The sequence below is a fragment of the Rhamphochromis longiceps genome, linkage group LG3, assembly GCF_057381845.1.
Source record: "Rhamphochromis longiceps isolate RC_006_pf linkage group LG3, R_longiceps_female_GT1.1, whole genome shotgun sequence".
In the NCBI taxonomy this organism is placed as follows: Eukaryota; Metazoa; Chordata; class Actinopteri; order Cichliformes; family Cichlidae; genus Rhamphochromis; species Rhamphochromis longiceps.
The window spans coordinates 10,462,681-10,486,504 of record NC_140559.1 but is presented as its reverse complement, the minus strand read 5'-3'; the positions used below and the strand labels follow the sequence as shown (position 1 = coordinate 10,486,504).

The 23,824-nt window shown below is 45.5% G+C and overlaps 2 protein-coding genes across 2 annotated transcripts; both read right to left on the bottom strand.

Annotated features, from left to right (window-relative positions):
• Positions 1-16,019: 16,019 nt before the first annotated feature.
• LOC146672864 (uncharacterized) lies at positions 16,020-19,610 on the bottom strand. The gene has a single exon (XM_085401545.1). The coding sequence runs from the start codon at positions 18,718-18,720 to the stop codon at positions 17,578-17,580; it is 1,143 nt and encodes a 380-aa protein (XP_085257671.1). The 5' UTR covers positions 18,721-19,610; the 3' UTR covers positions 16,020-17,577.
• Positions 19,611-19,961: 351 nt separating this feature from the next.
• LOC146672863 (chymotrypsin-like protease CTRL-1) lies at positions 19,962-23,128 on the bottom strand. Its single transcript, XM_085401556.1, has 6 exons — positions 22,993-23,128; positions 22,435-22,455; positions 21,985-22,186; positions 21,068-21,318; positions 20,865-20,983; positions 19,962-20,404 (listed from the first exon to the last, which is right to left on the bottom strand). Exons 1-6 carry the CDS (start codon positions 23,048-23,050, stop codon positions 20,021-20,023), a joined length of 1,035 nt encoding a protein of 344 aa, XP_085257682.1. The 5' UTR covers positions 23,051-23,128; the 3' UTR covers positions 19,962-20,020.
• Between the last annotated feature and the right edge of the window lie 696 nt (positions 23,129-23,824).

The window sequence follows — 23,824 nt, the reverse complement described above, 5'->3', positions numbered from 1 at the left end:
TTTAAATGAAATAAACTGAAGCACATCCATAACAACACGATTCACACGAGTATTTCACGATTCTCCACAGCTGTGATCACCATTTTCTTTGTGTATTTGTAATAGTTTTAACAATTTCTAGTGTTGGACGGCTAAAAGATGAATAAATAATCATCAGATGGACCCATTATGAAAATAGTATTTGCTTCATCTGACAGAGTTACCCTCAGCTCAAATAACTGTGACATTAAAATGCTGTTTACAGTCTAAGTGCCTCGTTCAGTGAATTTCACACACAAAACATTCATACTTTCATACCTGAATGTGTCCATACAAGTGTAGGACTGTCTCAGAAATGATCATTTGACTGTTAGATGGTTTTCCCTCCATAAGCCTGGTTACGCTGGAGCTTTCTTCCTGTTAAAGGGAGTTTTTCCTTCCCACTCTTGCCAAAGAGCTCACAGGGGGTCATATGATAGTTGGAGTTTCTTCTGTTTCCTCGGTGTTGTTGTTCAGTCTTTACTTGTGTGACGTCATTAAGTGTGCAGGAGCTAGTAGCAGCTGGAGAGCATATGATGTGTGGGTCTGTAATCACCCTATGATATGCTCCAGTTATGCTTATTGCAAAGCCCCTCCTGGGGCAAACACATCCATACATACACAGCAGGTCAGTGGTTCTCCTGGGAAAATGAGGTAGGTTGGACAGGAGTAGGATGGCAGCCAAATGTGCCAGAAGGCCTGCAAGGAGTAGTAATTCAAAGGGTTTATTCTGTTTTTCATAACCCTGTCACCATCTTCTTAGGTCCATGGAACATAGTGCCCGAAGCAGAGAGCCCGGGAGGCGTATTCTATCTGGTAATCAGGGTGGACATGTCAGGAACAGATTCGTTTGGGGTAATTAGGGTACACTTAGTTTACCCCAAAGCCTGAGTAACACTTAAAAACTCAATGACAAATCTAACTGATAAACTAATAATCTCTGCACCAAGCACGATAGGGCAAGCAGAGAATGCCAATTCATTTATGCCAAAACAAGATAACTATACATGTTTCAGGTTTTCTACAGATAATGTAAAGTACCACGTGGGAGAAATCGACCCTACTTGGTGTGCCGTCACACCCACGGGAAGAACCACGAATAATGTGAGTGACCTGAGCACATTAATGGGAACATGGGCAAGAAGTGGGTTGTATTATTATTGTGGGCAAAGCACCCTTTTGGTTCGTGTCCCAATGGGAAGCGTAGGGACATGTGCGATGGTGCGACTGGGAGCTCCGCTCATGCTGATTGGAAATCAGGTAAAGACTATTCAGCAACACAACACACGTACCTTAGCAGCCAGACATAAGAGACATGTTTTGGTAAAAAGAGGGACCCAGGGTATACATGCATATGACCCCCGGTTAAACTCTCCGACTAGGATAGACTCCATAGGAGTGCCCAGGGGAGTTCCAAACGAGTATAAGCTGGCAGACCCACTAGCTTCAGGGTTTGAAAGTATATTCCTTTGGATAACGCCTAATAAGAATGATGACCGCATTAACTACGTTCATTACAACTTGCTGAGACTCTCTAGCCTTACCAGGGACGCAATGGAACAACAATACTGCCCCAGATGGCTCAGTAACCCGAGCTCTGGAGGGCCGGAAAATTTGTCTAAAACCATGCATGAGCACTCAGGTATTGAAAACCCGCTGGCATCGTGGATGACATCCGTGTTTGGACAATGGAAAGGTGTGGCTATATCAGTGATGTGCTCATTGGCTGTATTTTTGGGAATATTGGTCATCGCTGGTTGTTGTATCATTCCTTGTGTCAGAGGATTGTTGGTAAAGATAGTGGCGAAGGTTACGAACCCTGGCTGGGTTGAGGGCATCTACCAGATGAACCTGGAACCCATAGAGTGGGGCAGGGAGTGATACAATAGGAAGTATGGTGACATTCCTGTTGGAATGTCAAAAGAGGGAATGTTGAGATTCAGAGATTCTTTTATTGATACCATATAATTTGCCTTATGAAGAATGTATTAATAACATGTTTTACAGTACATATAATACATATAATCTAGGAATAGGCCTGAGCAGAGGCCCCAAGGTTTCCAGCTTCTTGTTGCAAACCTGTTGCATTTTATTCTACTTGGTAACAGATGAGCAGAGTCAATAATTAGCCTCAGAGACCCTGAGGGCTTAAGATTATTACCTTGTATGGAAGGTGTTATAGAAAAGAGAAGTTCTATGTCTGCTTATAGCTATTAAAAGATGTACAAGATGTACGAGTAACTGTGACTAATGTCTGGAACATATTTTAATCTGTCATTGACGCCATGGGGGGGCGTGTACCCCACTGCTTTATAAGTATTCACAACATGTATTTTGGTCAGAAGACATATGTTGATGTTTTCTCCTGTGACAATAAAACTCATCGTTTGATTGCACTTTTCCGGAGCCTCCGTAGTTTGTTGTCTGGTCTAAAGTTGATCGATCTCGCAGCACTTACAATATAAAGCACCTTGAGGCGACTGCTGTTTTGATTTGGTGCTATATAAGTAACATTGAATTGAAATTATTTTTTCTTTTTTATTTATTTGCTAGTTTACATGAGCCAGCGTGTCTCAGGGAAACAATATTTAGACCTTTGTTATTTGAAGCCAAGCCTCACTTATTATTTAGTTATTATTCTCCCTCTCTTAACCACGCTCTCTTACAGTATCCTCACCATTTACCCATCTTACCACGAGGTAAGCATGATTCTTTATCTGGACCAATAAGAGTGTGTGACAGTGTGCAGGTTACAGATGGTGAACACTGATTTTCACTCATTTGGATTCATTAACATGCATCAAGGAAAGAACAAAACAGGTTGGAGCACATTTTATAAATCTGACAATAATTTTCATGTTGCAGTTATTTCCCAAATTTCCCACGTGTGGGACTAATAAAGGTTAAAGGTTATCTTATTTGCTGCAGCCCGATGTCCCCAGCAGGTCCCCGAGGTCCTCTGATCAGGGCTTACTTGCTGTAAAACAGACTAAGATGAGAACTAATGGTGACAGAGCTTTTGCCACTGTGGCCCCGACACTGTGGACTCTCTCCCTGAGATATTAAGAACTGTGGACTCGGTTGTTGTTTTTGAAAAAACAACTCAAAACTCACCTTTTTAAACTGTTTTTGGTTCAATTTCTGCCTGTTTTATATTGTCTGTTTTACCCTTTATTATTTGTTATCTCATGTGCAGCACTTTGTGATTCTGTCTAGAAAGGTGCTACATAAATACAAGTTATTTATTATTTATTTGTTTGTTGTTTTTGTTGCACACATTAAAACATGTCTTTGTACATAGGAGTAAATGATGCCCAAGGAGTCTTCTCATATCTGCCACAAGATTTTATGACTCCACTTACATTAGAAAAATAATGGAAGTGAGGAGAGGTAAGTAACGGGAAAAGGTAAGCGACCCATGTTGTAGGTGACGTCAGACACCGGAGATTTGGCGGGAAAAAAAAGCGAATGGTAGCGTAGAATTTAACAAAGTTTCTTTAAACGTCAGTATTGCCAAATAAACTAACCAACTGTCATATAACTAACAACATCTGTCCTATCATCTCTAACACCCTGGAGGACAACGAGGAGAGTTTAGACGCTCTCCAAGAATACATCGACCGGTGCTTCGAAGATTTAGTAATGAAGAAGGCCCAGAGCGCGTCTTCCCCGGCCAAAGCTGAGACGCCGTCATCTAAAAGATATCGCCCGGCAGACTCCCCCGGAACAACATCGACTGCCGGCAAAGATATCGTCAACATCCTGGAGTCAATCGATAAGCAATTGTCCAGTTTTGATGCGAGGCTGTCCCTGGTGGAGATCTTACACCGGGAATTTAAATCTCTGAAAGAATCCCTGGAGTTCAGCCAGCAGCAGGTGGAAACACTTTCTGTGGAAAACACCACGCTACGGGACTCGGTCAAATCTCTGACCGAAAATGTGACCCAATTAAAGATAGAAAATAAAAAAATAAAAGAGACCGTTATAGATTTACAAGCCCGTAGCATGAGAGATAATCTGGTGTTTTCTGGTATTCCAGAGTCTGCCGGAGAGGACCCGGAAACGACCGTGAGAAGCTTCATTAAAATCCACCTGAAGCTGCCGGAGGACACGGTGAAAAACATAGGGTTCGAAAGACTGCATCGCATAGGGGCTCCGAAGACAGGAAGCGGGAGACCACGTCCTATTGTAGCCAAATTCGGCCACTTCAAGTAAATTCAAATTCAAATTCAAATTTTTATTTGTCACGTACACAGTCATACACAGTACGATATGTAGTGAAATGCTTGGACAACTGCTCGTGACCTAAAGAAAACAAAAAAGGAAAAGGCTATGAATAAGATAGGAAATAAATATGAAAAATTAAAAAGGGTAAATTTAACTAGGAAGGAATAAAATATAAATTAAGGTTAAAAATGAAATAACTGTACAACACACTGGGAAAGAATAAGATAAAATATATAAATTAAATTGAAAATAAAATAACTGTACAACAAAATACACAATATAGAACTATATAAGAATGTATGAACAAAATACACAAGAAGTATAAATAAATATATACACAATAACAGCAACGTGATTTAAGTGATGAAGTGAAAACAATGTCCAGAATGTCCAGTGTGTGTGTAAGAACTGTATGTGTGGGTCAGTACTGTGTGGTGGTGTGATTGAGAGACCGTATCGCCTGCGGGAAGAAGCTCCTCCTCAGTCTCTCTGTGTTGGTCTTCAGGGAGCGGAATCGCTTTCCTGACCTCAACAGAGAGAACAGTCTGTTGTTGGGATGGCTGAGGTCCTTCACCATCTTCCTGGCCTTGGTCCAGCACCGCCTGCTGTAGATTGAGTGCAGGTCAGGGAGCTCGGAGCGGATGGTGCGCTCAGCTGACCGCACAACCCTCTGTAGAGCTCGTCTGTCCTGCATGGTGCTGTTCCCGAACCAGGTTAAGATGTTTCCCGTCAGGATGCTCTCTATGGTGCACGAGTAAAAGTTCCTGAGCACCTTGGAGGGCAGTTGGAAGTCTCTCAAGCGTCTGAGGTGGTAGAGACGCTGACGGGCCTTTTTCACCACGGTGTTGATGTGACAGGACCATGACAGGTCCTGCGTGATGTGAACTCCGAGGTATTTGAAGCTGTCCACTCTCTCCACTGGGCACTCGTTGATGACGGGGGTCTGGTAGTTCCTCTCCTGCTTAGTGCTGAAGTCCACTATCAGCTCCTTTGTCTTACTGACGTTTAGAAGGAGGTTGTTCCTCTGGCACCAGTTCTCCAGATTCCTAATCTCCTTCAGGTAGGCCGTCTCGTTGTTATCAGAGATCAGGCCCACCACGACGGTGTCGTCAGCAAACTTGATGATGGTGGTGGAGCTGGTAGTGGCCACGCAGTCATATGTGTACAGAGAGTACAGCAGGGGGCTCAGAACACACCCCTGGGGGGCTCCAGTGCTGAGAGTGGTGGAGGCTGAGACATGTCCGCCCATCCTTACTGCCTGTGGTCTGCCAGTTAGGAAGTTGGAGATCCACTGACACATAGATGAGCTGAGTCCCAGATGCTCCAGCTTGGTGGTGAGTGTGGAGGGAATTATGGTGTTAAATGCAGAGCTGTAGTCTATGAAGAGCATTTTAACATAATTCCCCCTTCTAGTGTCCAAGTGAGTGAGTGATGTGTGGAGGAGATGAGAGATGGCATCGTCTGTGGAACGATTTGGACGGTAAGCGAACTGTAGTGGGTCCAGTGTGTCTGGTAGTGAAGAAATGATGAAGTCTCTGACCAGGCGTTCAAAGCACTTCATCACTACTGAGGTGAGGGCTACAGGGCGATAGTCATTGAGAGAAGCAGGGTGGGGTTTCTTCGGGACAGGAACAATGATGCACTCTTTGAAGCATGTGGGGATCACCGACTGAGATAAAGAGATGTTGAATATCTCAGTGAACACAGGAGCTAGCTGGTATGCGCAGTCTCTGAGGATACGACCTGGGATGCCGTCTGGTCCTGCTGCTTTCCTGGTGTTCACTCTCTTGAAGGCTCTCCTTACTTCATGCTCGGAGATGACGAGCATGTTTCCGGTGCTGGCAGTATAGGGTTAGGGTTACGTCAGACACATCTGCAGGGTGTGACGCGCAAAAAGACGTAAACACAGCGCGGACCGCACGCATCAGGATCGCTAAGCTCCGACAGCGTGTCCGTCTGCGGGCCGTCGGGTGAGAAAGCCGAGAAAGACAAAGCTGATTCTGATGTGTCGGCTCTGTGTTTACGTCTTTGTGTGGAGTCTGTGTACCTGCTCTCATCTGCTGTTTGGTTGTTGTTGAAATGGTTTTGTGAGCTTTAATCTGAGAATCTGGCGTTTCTGGCAAAACACAGTTAGATTTAAAAGTCGATTCAGGATTTAACCCTTTAAGACCTACCATAGAACCAAGTCCGCCAGAGCTTACATTATATTTTTACATGCTGTGGAGCCATTTTTTGGAGCATTTCAAGTTGCTATACATCAATACAACCATTATAGCCCAAACTTTAATAATATGTCTGCATTAGGTGCATAGTAATTACATAAATTGCAAAAAAGTGCAATAAACTACAAAAAAATTGAAAATCGGTTTTGTTTTTTTAACATATATTTCTTGTTAGAGAAATTTAAGAGGCTTATCCCTCAAAACTGTAAATACAAAAAAGTTGCACAAACTAGTTTCCCACCACAGGAAATTTATTTTAAGTGTCTTCACAGTTTTATTTTTGAAATACACCAATTTTTATATACTGCAGGAAAAACGGAAATAAATATTATAGTGCAAATTTGCAAAATAACAGCATCTGCATCAAAATAAACTATTTCCAGCAGTGCAATATGAGTCCTCAGCATCCCAGAAACGACACAGAAAGTCATGAAGTCAAGGATAACTTATAAGCTCTTGAGGCCACGATGGTAAAAAAACTACATTTGACGTCACAAATGACGTCACTTCCGGTTTCGGGCAGGTCATGCGGTCATGTGATAGTTCGCGCTGATGGACGTAGGAAGTGTTACAAACAGCTGATCGGATCGGCGAAGCGTGTTTCTGGAATATCATGTTTTTGTTGCTGCAAGTGATTTTTATGCAGCTTTTGCAAAGCTATATGTGGAAGGAAACTGTGACCTAGGACAAGCTGATGGCATAAGATGTAAGTACAACTCCTCCAGTTTCATATGCAAAAAAATGATTGCGCTAGCTTATGTGGTTGCAGAGCTACCGGGATTTAAAAATAGTTACGCAAAACAGAGCGTGCCCGCTCCGGCCGGCTTTAAAGGGTTAATGAATTGATATCGCTTTGTTCAAGCTACTCACCTCCCACTTCCACCTGCACTTTCAACTGGACCACGGCCAATCAGAGAGGTCCCGCCCCTTACTATCTCTGATTGGTTTAGTCCACGATAGGGGCAAAATGTGTGTCTGTTGTTGACCACAGGGAAGGTTGCAGAGTTTGTTTGTTTTTTTGCTACCCGAACAGTTGGTCGCACAGGTGCAACCAAATATTTTTTTTAGTCGCACCACTGAAAAATTTGGTCGCATTTGAGACCAAATTGGTCCCACTCTAGAGCCCTGAGTCAATGAATGCTCTCGGTGTTTACTGAAAGAAAACTGTGGTACGGAGACGACTGTTTATAATATTTCTAGTGATACTCAGAAGCTCTCATCAAGTCCTGATTTAATTCGATTTATGCTGTTATCAGTGTTTGAATGATAGCATGGCTGTGGTGTCACATCAATGTATGCACTCGGTGTTTGCTGATATCAAACTGTAGCATTAGGACCACTGAGTTAACCTTTGTAGTGATACTCACTCCTTTTTATTTAGACCTGGGCCCTGTGCTTCGTACGTCGCTTACTACATCCAAGATCAAATGAAACATCCAAGACCAAACCATCGCGCTAACCGTGAGCTCGCTAATCCGGTTCCCCGAACACACCTGCTGTTGACGATTAGTACAGCTGGACGCAGTAATGTGAGATCACTGGGTGTCGTAAAAGGGGCTACGCATCGATAGTAGAAACATTGATCGGCAACCCTCTGATTGGTCGGCGAAAATGTCGACGGAGCGCGCTCGGCTCGGTATTTTTCGGCAGCAGAGCAAGAACTCTTGAGTGAGGGATTTCAGGAGTTTCAGAGTTTAATTAAAACGCAAGGGAACACTGCAAAGGCTGCAAAAGCAAGGAGAGAGGGCTGGCAGGAAGTTGCTGACAAATTAAACTCGTAAGTAATTTAATAATAACAATAATAATGGAGTGGATTGATATAGTGCTTTTCAAGGCACCCAAAGCGCTTTACAATGCCACTATTCAGTCACTCTCACATTCACACACTGGTGGAAGCAGCTACAGTTGTAGCCACAGCTGCCCTGGGGCAGACTGACAGAAGCCAGGCTGCCATATCGCGCCATCGGCTCCTCTGGCCAACACCAGTAGGCGGTAGGGTAGATTTATTATATTACACTATATTATCCAATATTATATTACATTATATTATAATATGTTATATTTTATCCTCTGTCACATTAGAGCCACGACAGGACCCACTAGAACATGGGAATAGGTAAAAGTGAAATATTCTACAGAATGGTAATATTTATCACTTATATTGCTTTTAGTCTCTTGGAAAGAGACCCTGAAATAATCTGTTTGTTTATAACAGCAACCAAGAAAAGGGCGGAGCAAAAAAAGACAGGTGGTGGTCCTGCACCCCCTCGTCAACAAGTTGGTTAAGTAAATAAAACCCTCACGGGAATATCGATATCTCTCTATGAGCACACTGTCGCGCTGAGCTAAAGGATCCTGTCTGTCCCGCAATATACACTGAATTCTGAGGACTCTCCTTATCAATCTTGCACCTTCCGCAATGGGTGGCTCGCGTATACGGACAGGACATGGCTGCGACAGGCTTCCCAAATCCACCTTCGCTTTTATAGCCGTGGTCTCTCATCTTGATTACATGAAGTAATTTACAATTACTACTCTGAAATATGGATTACATCTGTAATAATCACATACATGTAATAGAATGTTAATAGTACATTTCCCTTTTTTAGGAAATGACCTGTGTGAAATCAATAAATGGATCAGGTGCTGCATTAACTTTAGTTACATTGATGTTATTTATTTATGGTGAAACAGTGGTGGAATATCGCTGTTGCTTTCGTATGAATGACGCGGACATACCTGCGTGGCCGCGATCTAATCCTGTTTACATAAAGTAAACCTGCTCCCCAGCAGGTTTACGCTTACGGCTCTGTTGCTATGACAGCAAGTCCTTCGGGGAACCGAACGATCCAGGATCACGCGAAATCGTCAACAATCTAATCCAGCTAACTTACTTAGCGAGGTACGAAGAACAGGCCCCTGGTTTGATTCTGGGATAGTTGAATATTTGTATATAATCCCTGCAGCTGTCAGACTCTATAGCAGGGGTCACAGCCTTTATTAAAACAGAGTTAGATAAAACTGAACAGTTTGGTTCATCTTTAGTTACATGGTTCTATCTTGATAAGCTGTCTTATCACAGATTAATTTTTCAAAAATATTAATAAAGAGACACGACACGGAGGAGATTTGTCAATCAGGCTGCAGAATGCAATGATGTACGGTGCAATAAAAAAATCAGTGAAAAAGCGAAGCAGTGACAGACAGTGTTGAGTAAGTTACTTTTAAAAAGTAATCAATTACTAATTACTTAGTCAATATTGTATTTAAAATACTTATCTAATTACTGTGTCAGAAAAGTAACTTAATTACTCAATAAGTAATTTAACTAAATACTTTATAAATTCCATATAAACCTTGAGTGGACAAACAATAGAAATTCTTTAAATAATAAATATTTTTTAAAGACGGAGACTACAGTACGCAGCGGCAGCATCTCTTCCACAGTGTAGCCTGCAATCATTCTTTAAGCTCACCTTCAGACGCTTTCTGTGCTGCTGAAGTAAAACCAGGTTTTGCTGCTTAGCAGGAGCTGCCGCGGTGTTATGGATGATGAACAAGGATCGCTCAGAAGTGTTCGTCTATGCTCCGTGTCAGGCGCTTCAGTAGATTACTATTAACAGCGGCCGATAGTTTTTTCTAGCTTACATATTACTGTAATGCTCTTGTCTGCTTGTTTCAGAAGAGTGAAGAGACGGGAATATGTCCATGTCATAAAACAGCCACTCGCTTCAGCCGAGTCAGACAGCTTCTGCTTTAGAATACGACTGTGCAGCAAACTGGCGCGAAATGACGCGCAGCTGCACTACAGCCATGTTAAAGAGCAGAGTTTACTTCTACGTTTAGAAGATAAATTAATGAAATTAAATAATGATATTCAGCGAGTTTAATTATTTTACAATGTAACGCAAGTACATTGTAAGTAACTGTAATTAAAATACCTAAAAATGAACAGTAATCAGTTACTCTACTTTTTCAGTGGAAAAGTAATTTAATTAGAGCGTTACTTTGTTCTTTGTCTGGTAAGTAAGTTACACCCAACACTGGTGACGGATGAGCGGGACCACTGTGTGCTGTTTAGTAATAAACAAAATATATTCCTAAATGACAACATGCCTAAAAGCAGAACAGTATTTGTACGTCAGTGGGAAAATAGCGGTGGCTTGCTAGCTTTTGTGCGGCTTCCTAGTGTAACCCCGGTAACTTCTGACCCCACTTCCGCCAGTCCCTTTATTGTGGCGGGAATGAACCCTGTATAAGTTCCGGGTCAATCAGCTGCATGTCCCTGCGCCTGCTGTTGTCCCTGGGGTTGGCGTACTTGTCAGACAAATTTTACACTACAGACCAGTTGACAGCGTGCAGTAACCCGGCCGATTTATTCATCTTTACACCACCTCACAATCGACTCAACGGTGAGTTGTTTGTTTTGTCACAATTAATGAAAATGCGGAGCCGCGATCGCACATCCTAAAACGCCGGAAAGCTAATGCTAGGCTAGCGACAGCAAGTGCAATTACTAGCTTTATTTATTGAATATTGTTGTTTTTGTTTATTCCATTATGGCCGAATGTTGACTTAACGTATCTAGAGTTGAACGAGTGATTAGATTTTTGTAGTTTTGTCCGTTTTGGATGTTTTTTGTTACTTTTCTGATGAAATGTCTAAACGGCCTATGAGATTTTGCATTGAGTTAAATTCCATTGAGCTTATTCAATCTGTTGCGCAACACCTGTGGTTAAATGAGTTTTGTAAATATATTTGATTAACTTTGGATAATGTTTATTAGCTTTATTGCTGATATACTTTGATGGGAGCCATGAGAATGTTTTTCTATAATAGTGCTGTACTGCCAGATTGTGTTGCACATTCACATTATTGACATTGTTAAATAAATGGATGAATATATCGTTGCATTCTCAGCTGCTCATGTGTCTGACTGTTGTGAACCAATCACAGATCAGTTCAGTGTTCTGACAGTGTGTGCTTGCACGCACAATTATTGTGTTGTTTTTACCTGCTCATCCATGTGCAGCCTTTTGTCATGGTTGGCTGTGTGGCAGGCAAGCAGAAGTGGTGGACCCAAAATTGCCGGACTCTTGGAGACGGGAATAAACTGAAAACTAGTGATGGCCCGCTTGAAGCTGGCGCTCCGGAGCGTGTGTCGAAAAAAACAACACACTGGTTCAGAAGCACTGTGTCGAGGCTTGCTTCGTTTGGCAAAAGTCACGTGACCAGTGACGTCCGAAGCTTCATTACGCACGTAACTGCTCCGGTACCTGATTCAAACGGATATAAGGAAGTGAATCATCCACGGGATTCGTGGAGTGTGTTGATGGTGACAGAGAGCGAAGAGGTGATCATTCCACTGACAGATATGGAGCCAGCGAGGAAGAGAGGACGTTCTGGCGTGTGGGAATATTTTGAGTTGATTTTGCTCAATTCATTTTATCTGCCGAAGTGAAAAACTTGAAATGTCCAAAATCATGTTTTCATAATGTAAATATCATTACAGCATATGACTTTAGGAACACTTCCATGTGAATTAAAGCTGATGAAGACTACAACAATGTATTTGACACTATACGTACATTACATTGCTACAGTTCAGAAAATCATTTTGTTTATTGTCAGATTTTGGTGCGTCGTCAGGTCCGCGCTGTGTTTGCCTCTTTTTTTTCGCTGGCTTCTGCAGCTGCAGGTTTCATAACTCTCTGTTTACATCTCTAATTAAGTCTCACGTGTGTCAGCTTTCTTTTAATAGATACGAAATTATGGATATATACTGTTAAATGATCAGAATTGTAATATTTCTGACTGAGGCAAAACTTTCCAGATTCCAATCAAATTGAATCGGATCCTGTATCGAATCAAAAATGATTCTACAAATCAGTAACGATGCAGCCGTACTCAGCTTCCTAAGCATTTTCCCTTTCCAGTTCACAATCAATCCCACCCCTAGGTCAAAAATATGTATAGGACAATTGGCCTCATCTAATATTTTGTATGAACCTGTCCAGCTGTCCAGTGATTAAACGACAAGTAGATGGAGGCAGGACTCCACAGCAGGGGCATACTCCATAATGTTCTGTGCATTATCATATGTATATTATATATATTGCTCACTTATTGTATTTACCAACATCAAGGAGTTATGAGCAAAGAAAGGCCACACCATAGTGCATGTTTAAATAGGGAAAGTTTATTGATCAAAATGTATTACGCAAATACGCATTACATTTTTTTTCAGCCCCCCAATCGAGAAACAAAACCAATTACATGTTCAAAGCAACGGAACGGTGGCCCAATATCAGAGAGAACTCCACTCTTGAGTGAGCAGCGATGCTTGAGCAGTCCGTTTTATTTTGCAGATTCAAGCTGCTCTTCTAAATATTCGCCACCAGATGTCACCGGAGAGGACTATGTTGAAAAGCTTCGAGTAATGAACCGTTTTTCAATACAAGCTTCGGAAAGCTTCATTTGGCCATCACTACTGAAAACGCAGCTTTATTGCTGGAGGAATGATTCACACAACTCTAAACCGAGGTGCTGGAGGCCAGGACATTACAAACACACAGCAAGTCGAGGGTACAACGCGACACTGAGAAACACAGGGCTTAAATACACAGACGGCAGTAATCAAGGGATGAGAGACAGGAGGGGAACACACCTGGGAGAAATCACAGCTGACGAGACAGGGGGAAACATAAACCGAGCACACTCACATACGACACAGACCTTCACAATAAAACAGGAAACTCAGACACAGGGAACCAGACGTTGAACTAAACAGACTCACAAACAGACGGGGGGCCACCATAGACAGACGGATATACAGACTCAGAGGCAGACCGAATATAAGACGTAGAACTCAAACAATAATAATCATCATGATAATAAACTGGAAAATGATACTAATGAACTTAAAGCGCTGGACCGACCCAGGACCATGACACCTTTCTCTCTGTGCTCATCTGACCCACTGTCACCTCCTCCTGTCTCCTGCCCAAGCTCTGCACCTCCTGTCTCCACCTTCACTCTCCTCTGCACCTCCTGTCTCCACCTTCACTCTCCTCTGCACCTCCTCTGTCACCACCTTCACTCTCCTCTGCACCTCCTGTCACCACCTTCACTCTCCTCTGCACCTCCTCCATCTCCACATTCACTCTCCTCTGCACCTCGTGCCACCACCTTCACTCTCCTCTGCACCTCCTCCATCTCCACATTCACTCTCCTCTGCACCTCGTGCCACCACCTTCACTCTCCTCTGCACCTCCTGTCTCCACCTTCACTCTCCTCTGCACCTCCTGTCACCACCTTCACTCTCCTCTGCACCTCCTGTCTCCACCTTCACTCTCCTCTGCACCTCCTGTCTCCTGCCCAAGCTCTGCACCTCCTGTCTCCACCTTCACTCTCCTCTGCACCTCCTGTCTCCTGCCCAAGCTCTGCACCTCCTGTCTCCACCTTCACTCTCCTCTGCACCTCCTGTCTCCTGCCCAAGCTCTGCACCTCCTGTCTCCACCTTCACTCTCCTCTGCACCTCCTGTCTCCACCTTCACTCTCCTCTGCACCTCCTGTCTCCACCTTCACTCTCCTCTGCACCTCCTCTGTCTCCACCTTCACTCTCCTCTGCACCTCCTGTCTCCACCTTCACTCTCCTCTGCACCTCCTGTCTCCACCTTCACTCTCCTCTGCACCTCCTGTCTCCTGCCCAAGCTCTGCACCTCCTGTCTCCACCTTCACTCTCCTCTGCACCTCCTGTCACCACCTTCACTCTCCTCTGCACCTCCTGTCACCACCTTCGCTCTCCTCTGCACCTCCTCCGTCACCACCTTCACTCTCCTCTGCACCTCCTGTCACCACCTTCACTCTCCTCTGCACCTCCTCCGTCACCACCTTCACTCTCCTCTGCACCTCCTCCGCCACCACCTTCACTCTCCTCTGCACCTCCTGTCACCACCTTCGCTCTCCTCTGCACCTCCTGTCACCACCTTCGCTCTCCTCTGCACCTCCTCCGTCACCACCTTCACTCTCCTCTGCACCTCCTGTCACCACCTTCACTCTCCTCTGCACCTCCTCCGCCACCACCTTCACTCTCCTCTGCACCTCCTCTGTCACCACCTTCGCTCTCCTCTGCACCTCCTCTGTCACCACCTTCGCTCTCCTCTGCACCTCCTGTCACCACCTTCACTCTCCTCTGCACCTCCTCCGCCACCACCTTCACTCTCCTCTGCACCTCCTCTGTCACCACCTTCACTCTCCTCTGCACCTCCTCCGTCTCCACCTTCACTCTCCTCTGTACCTCCTGTGTCACCACCTTCACTCTCCTCTGCACCTCCTCCGTCTCCACCTTCACTCTCCTCTGCACCTCCTGTCACCACCTTCACTCTCCTCTGTACCTCCTCTGTCACCACCTTCACTCTCCTCTGCACCTCCTCCGTCTCCACCTTCACTCTCCTCTGCACCTCCTGTCACCACCTTCACTCTCCTCTGCACCTCCTCTGTCACCACCTTCACTCTCCTCTGTACCTCCTCTGTCACCACCTTCACTCTCCTCTGCACCTCCTCTGTCACCACCTTCGCTCTCCTCTGCACCTCCTGTCACCACCTTCACTCTCCTCTGTACCTCCTCTGTCACCACCTTCACTCTCCTCTGCACCTCCTCCGTCTCCACCTTCACTCTCCTCTGCACCTCCTCTGTCACCACCTTCGCTCTCCTCTGCACCTCCTGTCACCACCTTCACTCTCCTCTGCACCTCCTCTGTCACCACCTTCACTCTCCTCTGCACCTCCTCCGTCTCCACCTTCACTCTCCTCTGCACCTCCTCTGTCACCACCTTCGCTCTCCTCTGCACCTCCTGTCACCACCTTCACTCTCCTCTGTACCTCCTCTGTCACCAACTTCACTCTCCTCTGCACCTCCTCCGTCTCCACCTTCACTCTCCTCTGCACCTCCTGTCACCACCTTCACTCTCCTCTGTACCTCCTCTGTCACCACCTTCACTCTCCTCTGCACCTCCTCCGTCTCCACCTTCACTCTCCTCTGCACCTCCTCTGTCACCACCTTCGCTCTCCTCTGCACCTCCTGTCACCACCTTCACTCTCCTCTGTACCTCCTCTGTCACCAACTTCACTCTCCTCTGCACCTCCTCCGTCTCCACCTTCACTCTCCTCTGCACCTCCTGTCACCACCTTCACTCTCCTCTGCACCTCCTCTGTCACCACCTTCACTCTCCTCTGCACCTCCTCCGTCACCACCTTCACTCTCCTCTGCACCTCCTCCGTCTCCACCTTCACTCTCCTCTGTACCTCCTCTGTCACCACCTTCACTCTCCTCTGCACCTCCTCCGTCTCCACCTTCACTCTCCTCTGCACCTCCTGTCACCACCTTCACTCTCCTCTGTACCTCCTCTGTCACCACCTTCACTCTGCTCTGCAACTCCTCTGTCACCACCTTCACTCTCCTCTGCACCTCCTGTCACCACCTTCACTCTCCTCTGCACCTCCTCCGTCACCACCTTCACTCTCCTCTGCACCTCCTCTGTCACCACCTTCACTCTCCTCTGCACCTCCTCTTTTGCCTCCTCTCTCCTCCTCTCTGCTTCCTTGTGTCCCTCTTCGATCAGCTGCTCTGCAAACCTCTTGTACCTGGTATAAAAGCTCAGTTCCTGTTTAACTGTTTGACAGGTGTGATAGTCACATGGTTTTGGAGAATGCATGTTCCCTCGGTGCGCAAAAGCAGAGTAGTGACAGAATTGATGCACATTATTGATATTTGAAGCACGTGTACCTGCACATTAACACACGGGTACTGTGGGATATATTTTTAAAACGCTCGTGCTCTCGTCCACTCCCCGCAAAAAAATAGCAGCTGTGCGGCGTCTGTGGCGTCGGTGCTCTCATCGCCTGCGATGGAGTAAACATCAAAAGCACAGCTTTATCAGACAGGTGCAGTTTAATGTTGGCCGACGAGTCTTCAGTGCGTCGCACGACTGGATTTCTGGACACGCTGACGTTGTTGAAGTCCTGCACTTTTTCCACATTATTTCGGTGACTTTAACGAGGCCGTGTTTTATGAGGTCTCCATCTGAGAAAGGCTCGCCATGTCTTGTGATGAGCTGGGCGACCTCATAGTGGCTATCGGAGCCTTTTCCTGGACCTTTTGAGCATGAAATAAATACTGTTGCTGACCCTGCAGGAGAGCTACCCTTTGCTTTCTGCTCTGGCTCAGCACCAGTGTCGGATGCACAGGCCTGATGTTTGGTTTCATGATGACGTCGTACATTATCCTCTTTCATAACTGCCACAGTCTCAGTGCAGATCAAACAGACACACTTGAATTCTTTGAAGAAATATTCACTCTCCCACCGTGTCTGAAATTTTCTGCACTCACCATCTACCTGTCGCTTCTTTGGTTCTGCCATGTTTAGTAACTTGGGGTACATTTCTTCTGTGATTGTCCTTTTTGGTGGAGCAACTGCCTTGATCACCAGTAGCTCCCCTGGTGTTAAAACTAAGAAGTGCAATACAATCAAGCAAAAGTTGAAGTGCGGGCCATATGTTATTCTATTTATAAAATTACTTGCGGGCCAATTAAAAATGGACCGTGGGCCGCAGTTGGCCCACGGGCCAGAGTTTGGCCCCCCTGGTTTAAAGGATTAAATTCGGCGTCTCTCTGCCGTTCTCTTTACCACTACACTCTCTGTCTCGCCAGTGTCTTATTCTAAGTGGGCGAGGAACGAGACATGTTCACTTACCTGTGTGTGAGAGAACTCCCTCAGTGTCCGTGTAGTACTGGTGTAGCACAAGTAGTGGCCTTGTTAGACCTGCTAGTGCTACTTCCTGCCTTCTTTGCATGTGGTACAGGCAGTGTAGTTACCTTTAACCACAGTCTGAGGACAGATGGGAAATATACAAAAAATTCCACCACAAAAGAAGATTTCAAAGGTTTTTCAAAGGAAACATTTATTTGTACAAAAGTATCACTTAAGAACATAACTGCATGCCTCTGTTTAGTTTGGATTTCATGGTTTAAACATATAAGGAAGTAATAGTAACACAAGTCTGAGTTCACTGTCTGTTTTCAAATGCATTTCAGAAGCAGGAAAAGTCCTTATGTCTCCCTCCTGTCCCGCATCCTCAGGCCGCTCACCCCGACTTCCTTGGGTGTGTCTGCAGAGATTCGACCCTCCCCCTCCACGTTTGCTGACATTAAAATATTGCCTTCTATATCCTCCTCTGCTTCCTCCTCTGGATTTGAACTGCCATCACAGCTGAACTGCAGGCTCTCTGCCTCCATCACTGGGTCATCTTCATCAGCTTCCTCCTCTTCTTCCACTTCTGTGTCCTCGTCCTCCATCTGATCTTCCTTGTCCTCTTGCCCATCCTCGTAAGTGTCCTCTTTAGGGTAGTGGAAGACATCCTTGTGCTCACTGAAGCTGACTTGCTTCTTCCTGCTATTGTTACACTGCAGCTCTTTCTTCACCTCCAAACCAACTCTTGTTGTCGTTCTTTCAGGACCTGGCTGGGATGATGGAGGACGGAGCAAGTGCCTTTTCTCTGCCTCCTCCTCATCATCCTCTTCCTCATCTATGTCTTCCTCTACTCCCATAGCTTCTTCTATTCCCTCCTCTTCTTCCTCTTCATCCTCATCATCTTGTGCTTCTGTGTCCTCCTCATCTTCTTCCTCTTCCTCTCGCACTGTGGAAAGTTTCCTTGCCATAACCTCTTCCTCCTCTTGCTCCATCCTCTCTGCTAGGGCCCCAGCGGTGGGCTGTGTGGGGGGTTCCTCTAGTTTAACCGTCTTAAACCCACGTCTGAGGCAGGGTTCATCATACTCTGGGTAGGTCTCCTCTGGGTAACCTTCCCAGTCTGCACCGTATGGGACCTCCTCGGCCTCCATCTCTGGGGAGGCTCCCTCCAATCTGCTCTCTTGAATAAGCTGTGTGATCTGTCTCAGCTGCCTGAGTAATTTCTCCTCCTTTTTTGACGTGGTGGTTTTACTCCTCCTTCGTCTACCACTCCCAGAACTATTGTTCCTCCTGGACACAATCCTCTCCATCATCTCTTCAGGTTGGAGAAGTCTCTCCTGCAGCCTGGCAAGCTCATTAGCAATGATTGTGTTCGTCCTGGTTCCCACGGTTACTGCAGAGTTCTTCCCTGGTTTATTAGCCTTCCCCCTACAGGTCAGCTTATGTATGATGTAAAGGATGTAAAGAAGGATCCCAAAGCCATATAAGGGTATCACTTGAGTCATCAGGTTGTACTTTTTGCCTCGTCTTGTTTTTTATTTTTTTATTTATTTTATTTTTTTATTTTCAGTTGTTACAGACGGGACAGACATGAGTGAGGGATAGGAAAGGGAGAGAGAAAGAGGAAGGAAAAGAACAACAGAAGGGGAGAGGGACAGTGAGAAAGGGGGAGAAAAAAAATCTCCTGGATCACCTGTTGAGAGGAGAAGAATAGAAAACAAGCAAAAAAACAAAGCAACATACTAAACACAACACCATCGCATTAATCTAGCTAAGTGTAAACAGCAGTAAATACTAAATATTCAATGTTGTTGTGCAGCACGCAGGACAGACAGCGCACAATGTGCTTCGAAGTAGCAGCCAAGAGAGGTGTGATTTAAGTCTACGAGCAGTGAGCACCCGTGTGCACACCTGTGTGGATCAGCGCGCTTGTGTTCAAAAGGTTTCCCCATGTAATGGTCTGCAAGAGGATGTAGAGAGCCATAGCCCCGCCCCCAGGGCATGAAGCAGGCATGGAGGAGATCCAGGCCCCAGACATCCAGAGGCCCCAGAGTGCGAGAGCCCAAGGAGGACCACCGGAGGGGCATCCGTGCCACCCTCATGGGAAGGGCTGAGGATCCCCAGACGAGGCGTCACCCAGTAGCCACCGAGCAGAAGCTAGAGGGGGCTGCACCGGCGTGCCCGCCGGCTCTGCCGGCAGCCAGCTGTGCCAGAATGAACCGAGCCGCAGGCCCAGAGGCCGGAGGCCCGAGGGCCCCCCGCACGAGGCCTGACCGAGCAACAGGCGCCAGGCCCCGCCAGGTAGCTACCGGGAGTGAGCTGGTACATACCTGAGTGCCCAGCCCCGGACACCAAGAACCACCAATGCACCGACCCCTGAGGGCATCAGTCACCGGCAGGGAGTGTGGTGAGGGGAGATAGGCCTTGGAGGGCCTGGGAGTTCCCAGAGAGGCGGAGTCTAAGACCCGACCTGACATATACACACAGACGAACAGGCGCACACAGACACAAAAGATTTCAAAAGATTTTAATAGATTAGTTTAAGATTTTGAGCAAACAACAGAAATAAGTGTGTGATAACAACATCTCACTCCTCAGAATTATGTAAGAAGGCTTCATTTCATAATGACAGTAAAGCAAATACAGACAGATGTGTAGAGAAAATAATCACATAAAAATAATAACTGTGCTAATAAGAAAACCCTCCTGATGTGCATAAATACGGTGAAATCAAAGGTTCCTAAAGTTATAAAGTAACATGTCAGGTAAAGTTCTTCATGTTTGTACTTGAGTAAATGTGTTGATCTAGTTTCCAACAGTTGCAGCAAACACATGGAGCAACACAACGAGAACACACAGTGAGGTGAAGTGAGTGAAGTGGATCAGGTTTTCACCACTGCAAAACACACCCGCACATGTCGGGGAAGTGGGAGGAGCGGTGGGAGGAGCAGTGGGAGGAGCGGTGGGAGGAGCAGTGGGAGGAGTGGTGGGAGGAGCGGTGGGAGGGGAAGTGGGAGGAGCAGTGGGAGGAGCGGTGGGAGGAGCGGTAACTGTGTCGCTGATCCATTGCTGGTACTGGGACACAGGAGTGTAGGTTGAAGGACGTCCAGAGCATCCAAGCACAATGAGAAGTCCACTCTGCAGCCAGACGGATCCACTCTGAGTCATCAGTGGTGCCCCAACACTAGTCTGTGGAAAGACAGTGATGAAAGTTATCAGGACAGATGTGTAACTGTTAGAGGTCGACCTTTGTCACCCACTAAAGTTTGAACTTTGTTGGTAGTTTTGTTACAAACTGCTTAAATAAATTAAGTAATAAATAAATTGATCGTCCCAGTATAACACAGTCAGTAACACTTCATGGATATCAGTCTGTCCACTTAGGAAACATGAACCACTGTGAATCCACTTCAGCTGCTTTGGTGCAATGAAAGTGACGATTCCACAGACAGAAAGTTTCAGGCAGCTCGTTTAAAGGAATCAGTTTCATCAAATAAATTAGAGGCTTTAGAAAAAACAACCTTTGATAAACATGAATATTAATATTTATGGTCCATTACAGCAAAACAAGTAAAGCAAAGTGTGACTAAAGGTGAGATTATCTCAGTGACTGTCAACAACAGATTATAAGAAATAAACTTGTGCTCACCAAACATGAAGCTGTCTCTCTAGTACAGATGATGCTGTCTGGGACCCCTGGATTGCTGGCTTTGCACTCACTGTTTCCCACTATTGGTACGTTTGCCTCCAGCAGGTTATTGCTGTTTTCTAGTTGGAGAGAATTTAAACATCAGGCTTTTCTAAAGACTCCAACACAATGCTGTAAAGTACAATAAATATTTTATGATTTACCATTAAAGCCGATGGCCCAGCTGCTGGTCTCATTGTTGAAGGTGCTGTTTTGTGAGGCTAAGCAGATCGGCCGAATGTAGTCTGTGAAATTGACAGGAGCCGACAGCTTCAGAAGACAAATGTCGTTCTCACGAGTCGACGAGTTGAATCCAGGATGGCAGGTGATGTTTACCACTGTGCGACTCACTTCATTCGGGCTTAGATCTGAGTAGCTGTTCCCGCCTAGAAATACCACTATGCTTCTGAAATTCCTTCACACACAACAGATATTTTTATTGTGCCTCATGCTGATCATCAGCACAGGGCAAAGCAGTCGAGTCACGAGTTTCCTTTCAGGCCTTTGTTGTGTGTGTGTTTCTGTGTGTGTGCGTGGTTGAACCTGCTGGCTCGTTACATAAATAAGTAATTAACGCTGATGGTCAGATTATTCCACAGCACAGAGTGTGGTAACATCTGTTTACATGTTGTTGAACTGACTGTGACTGTGACGTGAGGTCAGCTGATCACAGCTGCACACGAACAAAACACATGACTGTGACTTTTCCTCACTTTTCTCTCCAGTCTCAGTTTCCCAGCATGTGTTCATTAACGAGCCTCACAGAGGTGTGTAGTTGTTTGTAATAGCAGCAGCTTTATGCTAAGCTAACCATCTTCTGTCATCAGTGGACAGAAAAATCAATGCTTCTCAAATACAAGGACATCTATGAAATGACTTTATAGTTTAGATTAAACTAATGTGGCGTCTGGTTTGATTGTTGTGCAGACAACTTTGCAGTTCAGCACTTTGGGCAGCAGCTGCTGTTTTTAAATGTTAGAAGAAGTGAGGAAATATTAAAAATATCTCTAGTGCACATGAATGCTACACTTCACCTTCATCATCATATTCAACAAAGTGTAAACTGGCAGCACTGACTCACAGTGACATGGTGGATGCAGCTGTCAGCACCCACTGGTCGTTGATCAGAGACCCTCCAAACCCAAAACTGGTAGGCAGCTGAATTCCAGCATCAATGACTGGAGGCCCTCCACGAACTCTTATATCAGCGAACCAGGGCCAACTTCCTGCTGCAGCGTCACCAACTCCTGTGAAGCTGCTGTTCACAGCCCTGCTGCCACATGCTGACAAAGCAGAGAGAGCACAGCTAAACATTAAAACCACTGAGAGAGAAAACACTGATCAACGCTCTGCTGGGAGATCCTGAGCTCTGACATTCATGTGGAAGTTACTCTAACATCAGACTGTGCTTTACATGTGATCCACAGACGTCCCTCCTCTGTGTCAGAACAAAAATCATTTCAGTTTTCTATGTGCTCATTGCTGTCCAGCTGACAGAAGGAAGACGGGTTAAATGTCTTTGGATGCTTACCGGGCTGCTGTGAGTCACAACCTGAAAATGAGAAAACACAGACAAACCTGTGAAAGTGAGCAGTGATGGTTTTCTTCAACTCGAAGAACCGATCACACTAAACACACTTTAAAGCTGACTGCAGGTACAACCTTGATGAAGGTCAGAGTCGCCTGTGTCGTTACTCTGGCATCAAAGCTCTGGCATCGGTGTTCCTCACCAAATACATGTTCTCAGTTTACTCAAACATCAGTAACTGTAATATAAAGTTACTCTCTGCTGAATATCATCAACTGTTAGAAATCCAACACAACAAAGTAAACTAACGAACGCAACAACACGTCTGTAAAAGAAGCTGCTGATATCAAATAAAGAGTGAAGACGTCCGGTGACTGTGACTTCATTACATTATCATATTAAATACGATGCTGAATGACATTAATGCTAAATGGACTCCTTCCTTGTATCCAGCAGCAACATTTCGTTTAGAAACATTCGTACCTGTAATTAATCTCGTTCTTCTTCCAGCCCTGATAAAACCTCAGCAATGAGAGGAAGGAAATTCAAACAGTTTCTCACCTTTGCAGAAGAAAATGATCAGCACAGTGACGCAGCACACAAACTGCTGCAGAGCCATGGTTAACTGCAGCTGTTTCAGCTCACCTTAGACTTTAAATATGTCAGATGTATGTTCAGCTGCACCTGTTTCTAGAAGTCATCAGGGCCCCACCAAAGAATCCGGTCAGACTCGTTGGTCTTTGTGCTGTTTGGACTGCAGTTAAGCTCGAGGCACTGAAAGTTGGAGCAGGTTTTTCAATCACAGCAACAGTCAGCTGGTGCTGCTTTATGCTGTAAGGTAGACCCTGCAGTAGCAGGTAAAGTCTGCAGACTGCAATCAGCCCTGATCAGTTTGTTACTGCCGTCATGTTTTTGGGATTTGTTACGCACACTTTGGGGCAAACATGACACTTTGTAGGTTACAAATAATCCTGTTAAATTAACACCACAGGAGAGAGAGGGGGCAGTGTGTGTACATGGGTCTTTATGTCTTTGTGTGGGTCACTAGTGGGTGGGTGGATCAGGGGCTGGCTGGCCCTTGGCCCCAGTGGGACATGGTCACCTCTCCCCTCTGGACACTTCAGCCCCTCCCTGGGATGCGGGGGCTGGATTGTCCCCGGGGTCTCCCTCCATCTCCTGCTGGGTGTCCGTCCCAGGTGTCGTATCTTTGTTTTGGTTTTCGGTCTCTTACGGGTGCAGCAGCTGGCGACACATTTTATTTGTTTCTATCAGAAAGCCCTGAGACAGGTTTCCTTTTTGTTTTTGCTCTGCAATCTCTGCGCTCTCTGTTCATACTAAATCATTTAAAGAACATTTTAACGTCGCACTCAACAACAAACAAAAAGTCTCTTCA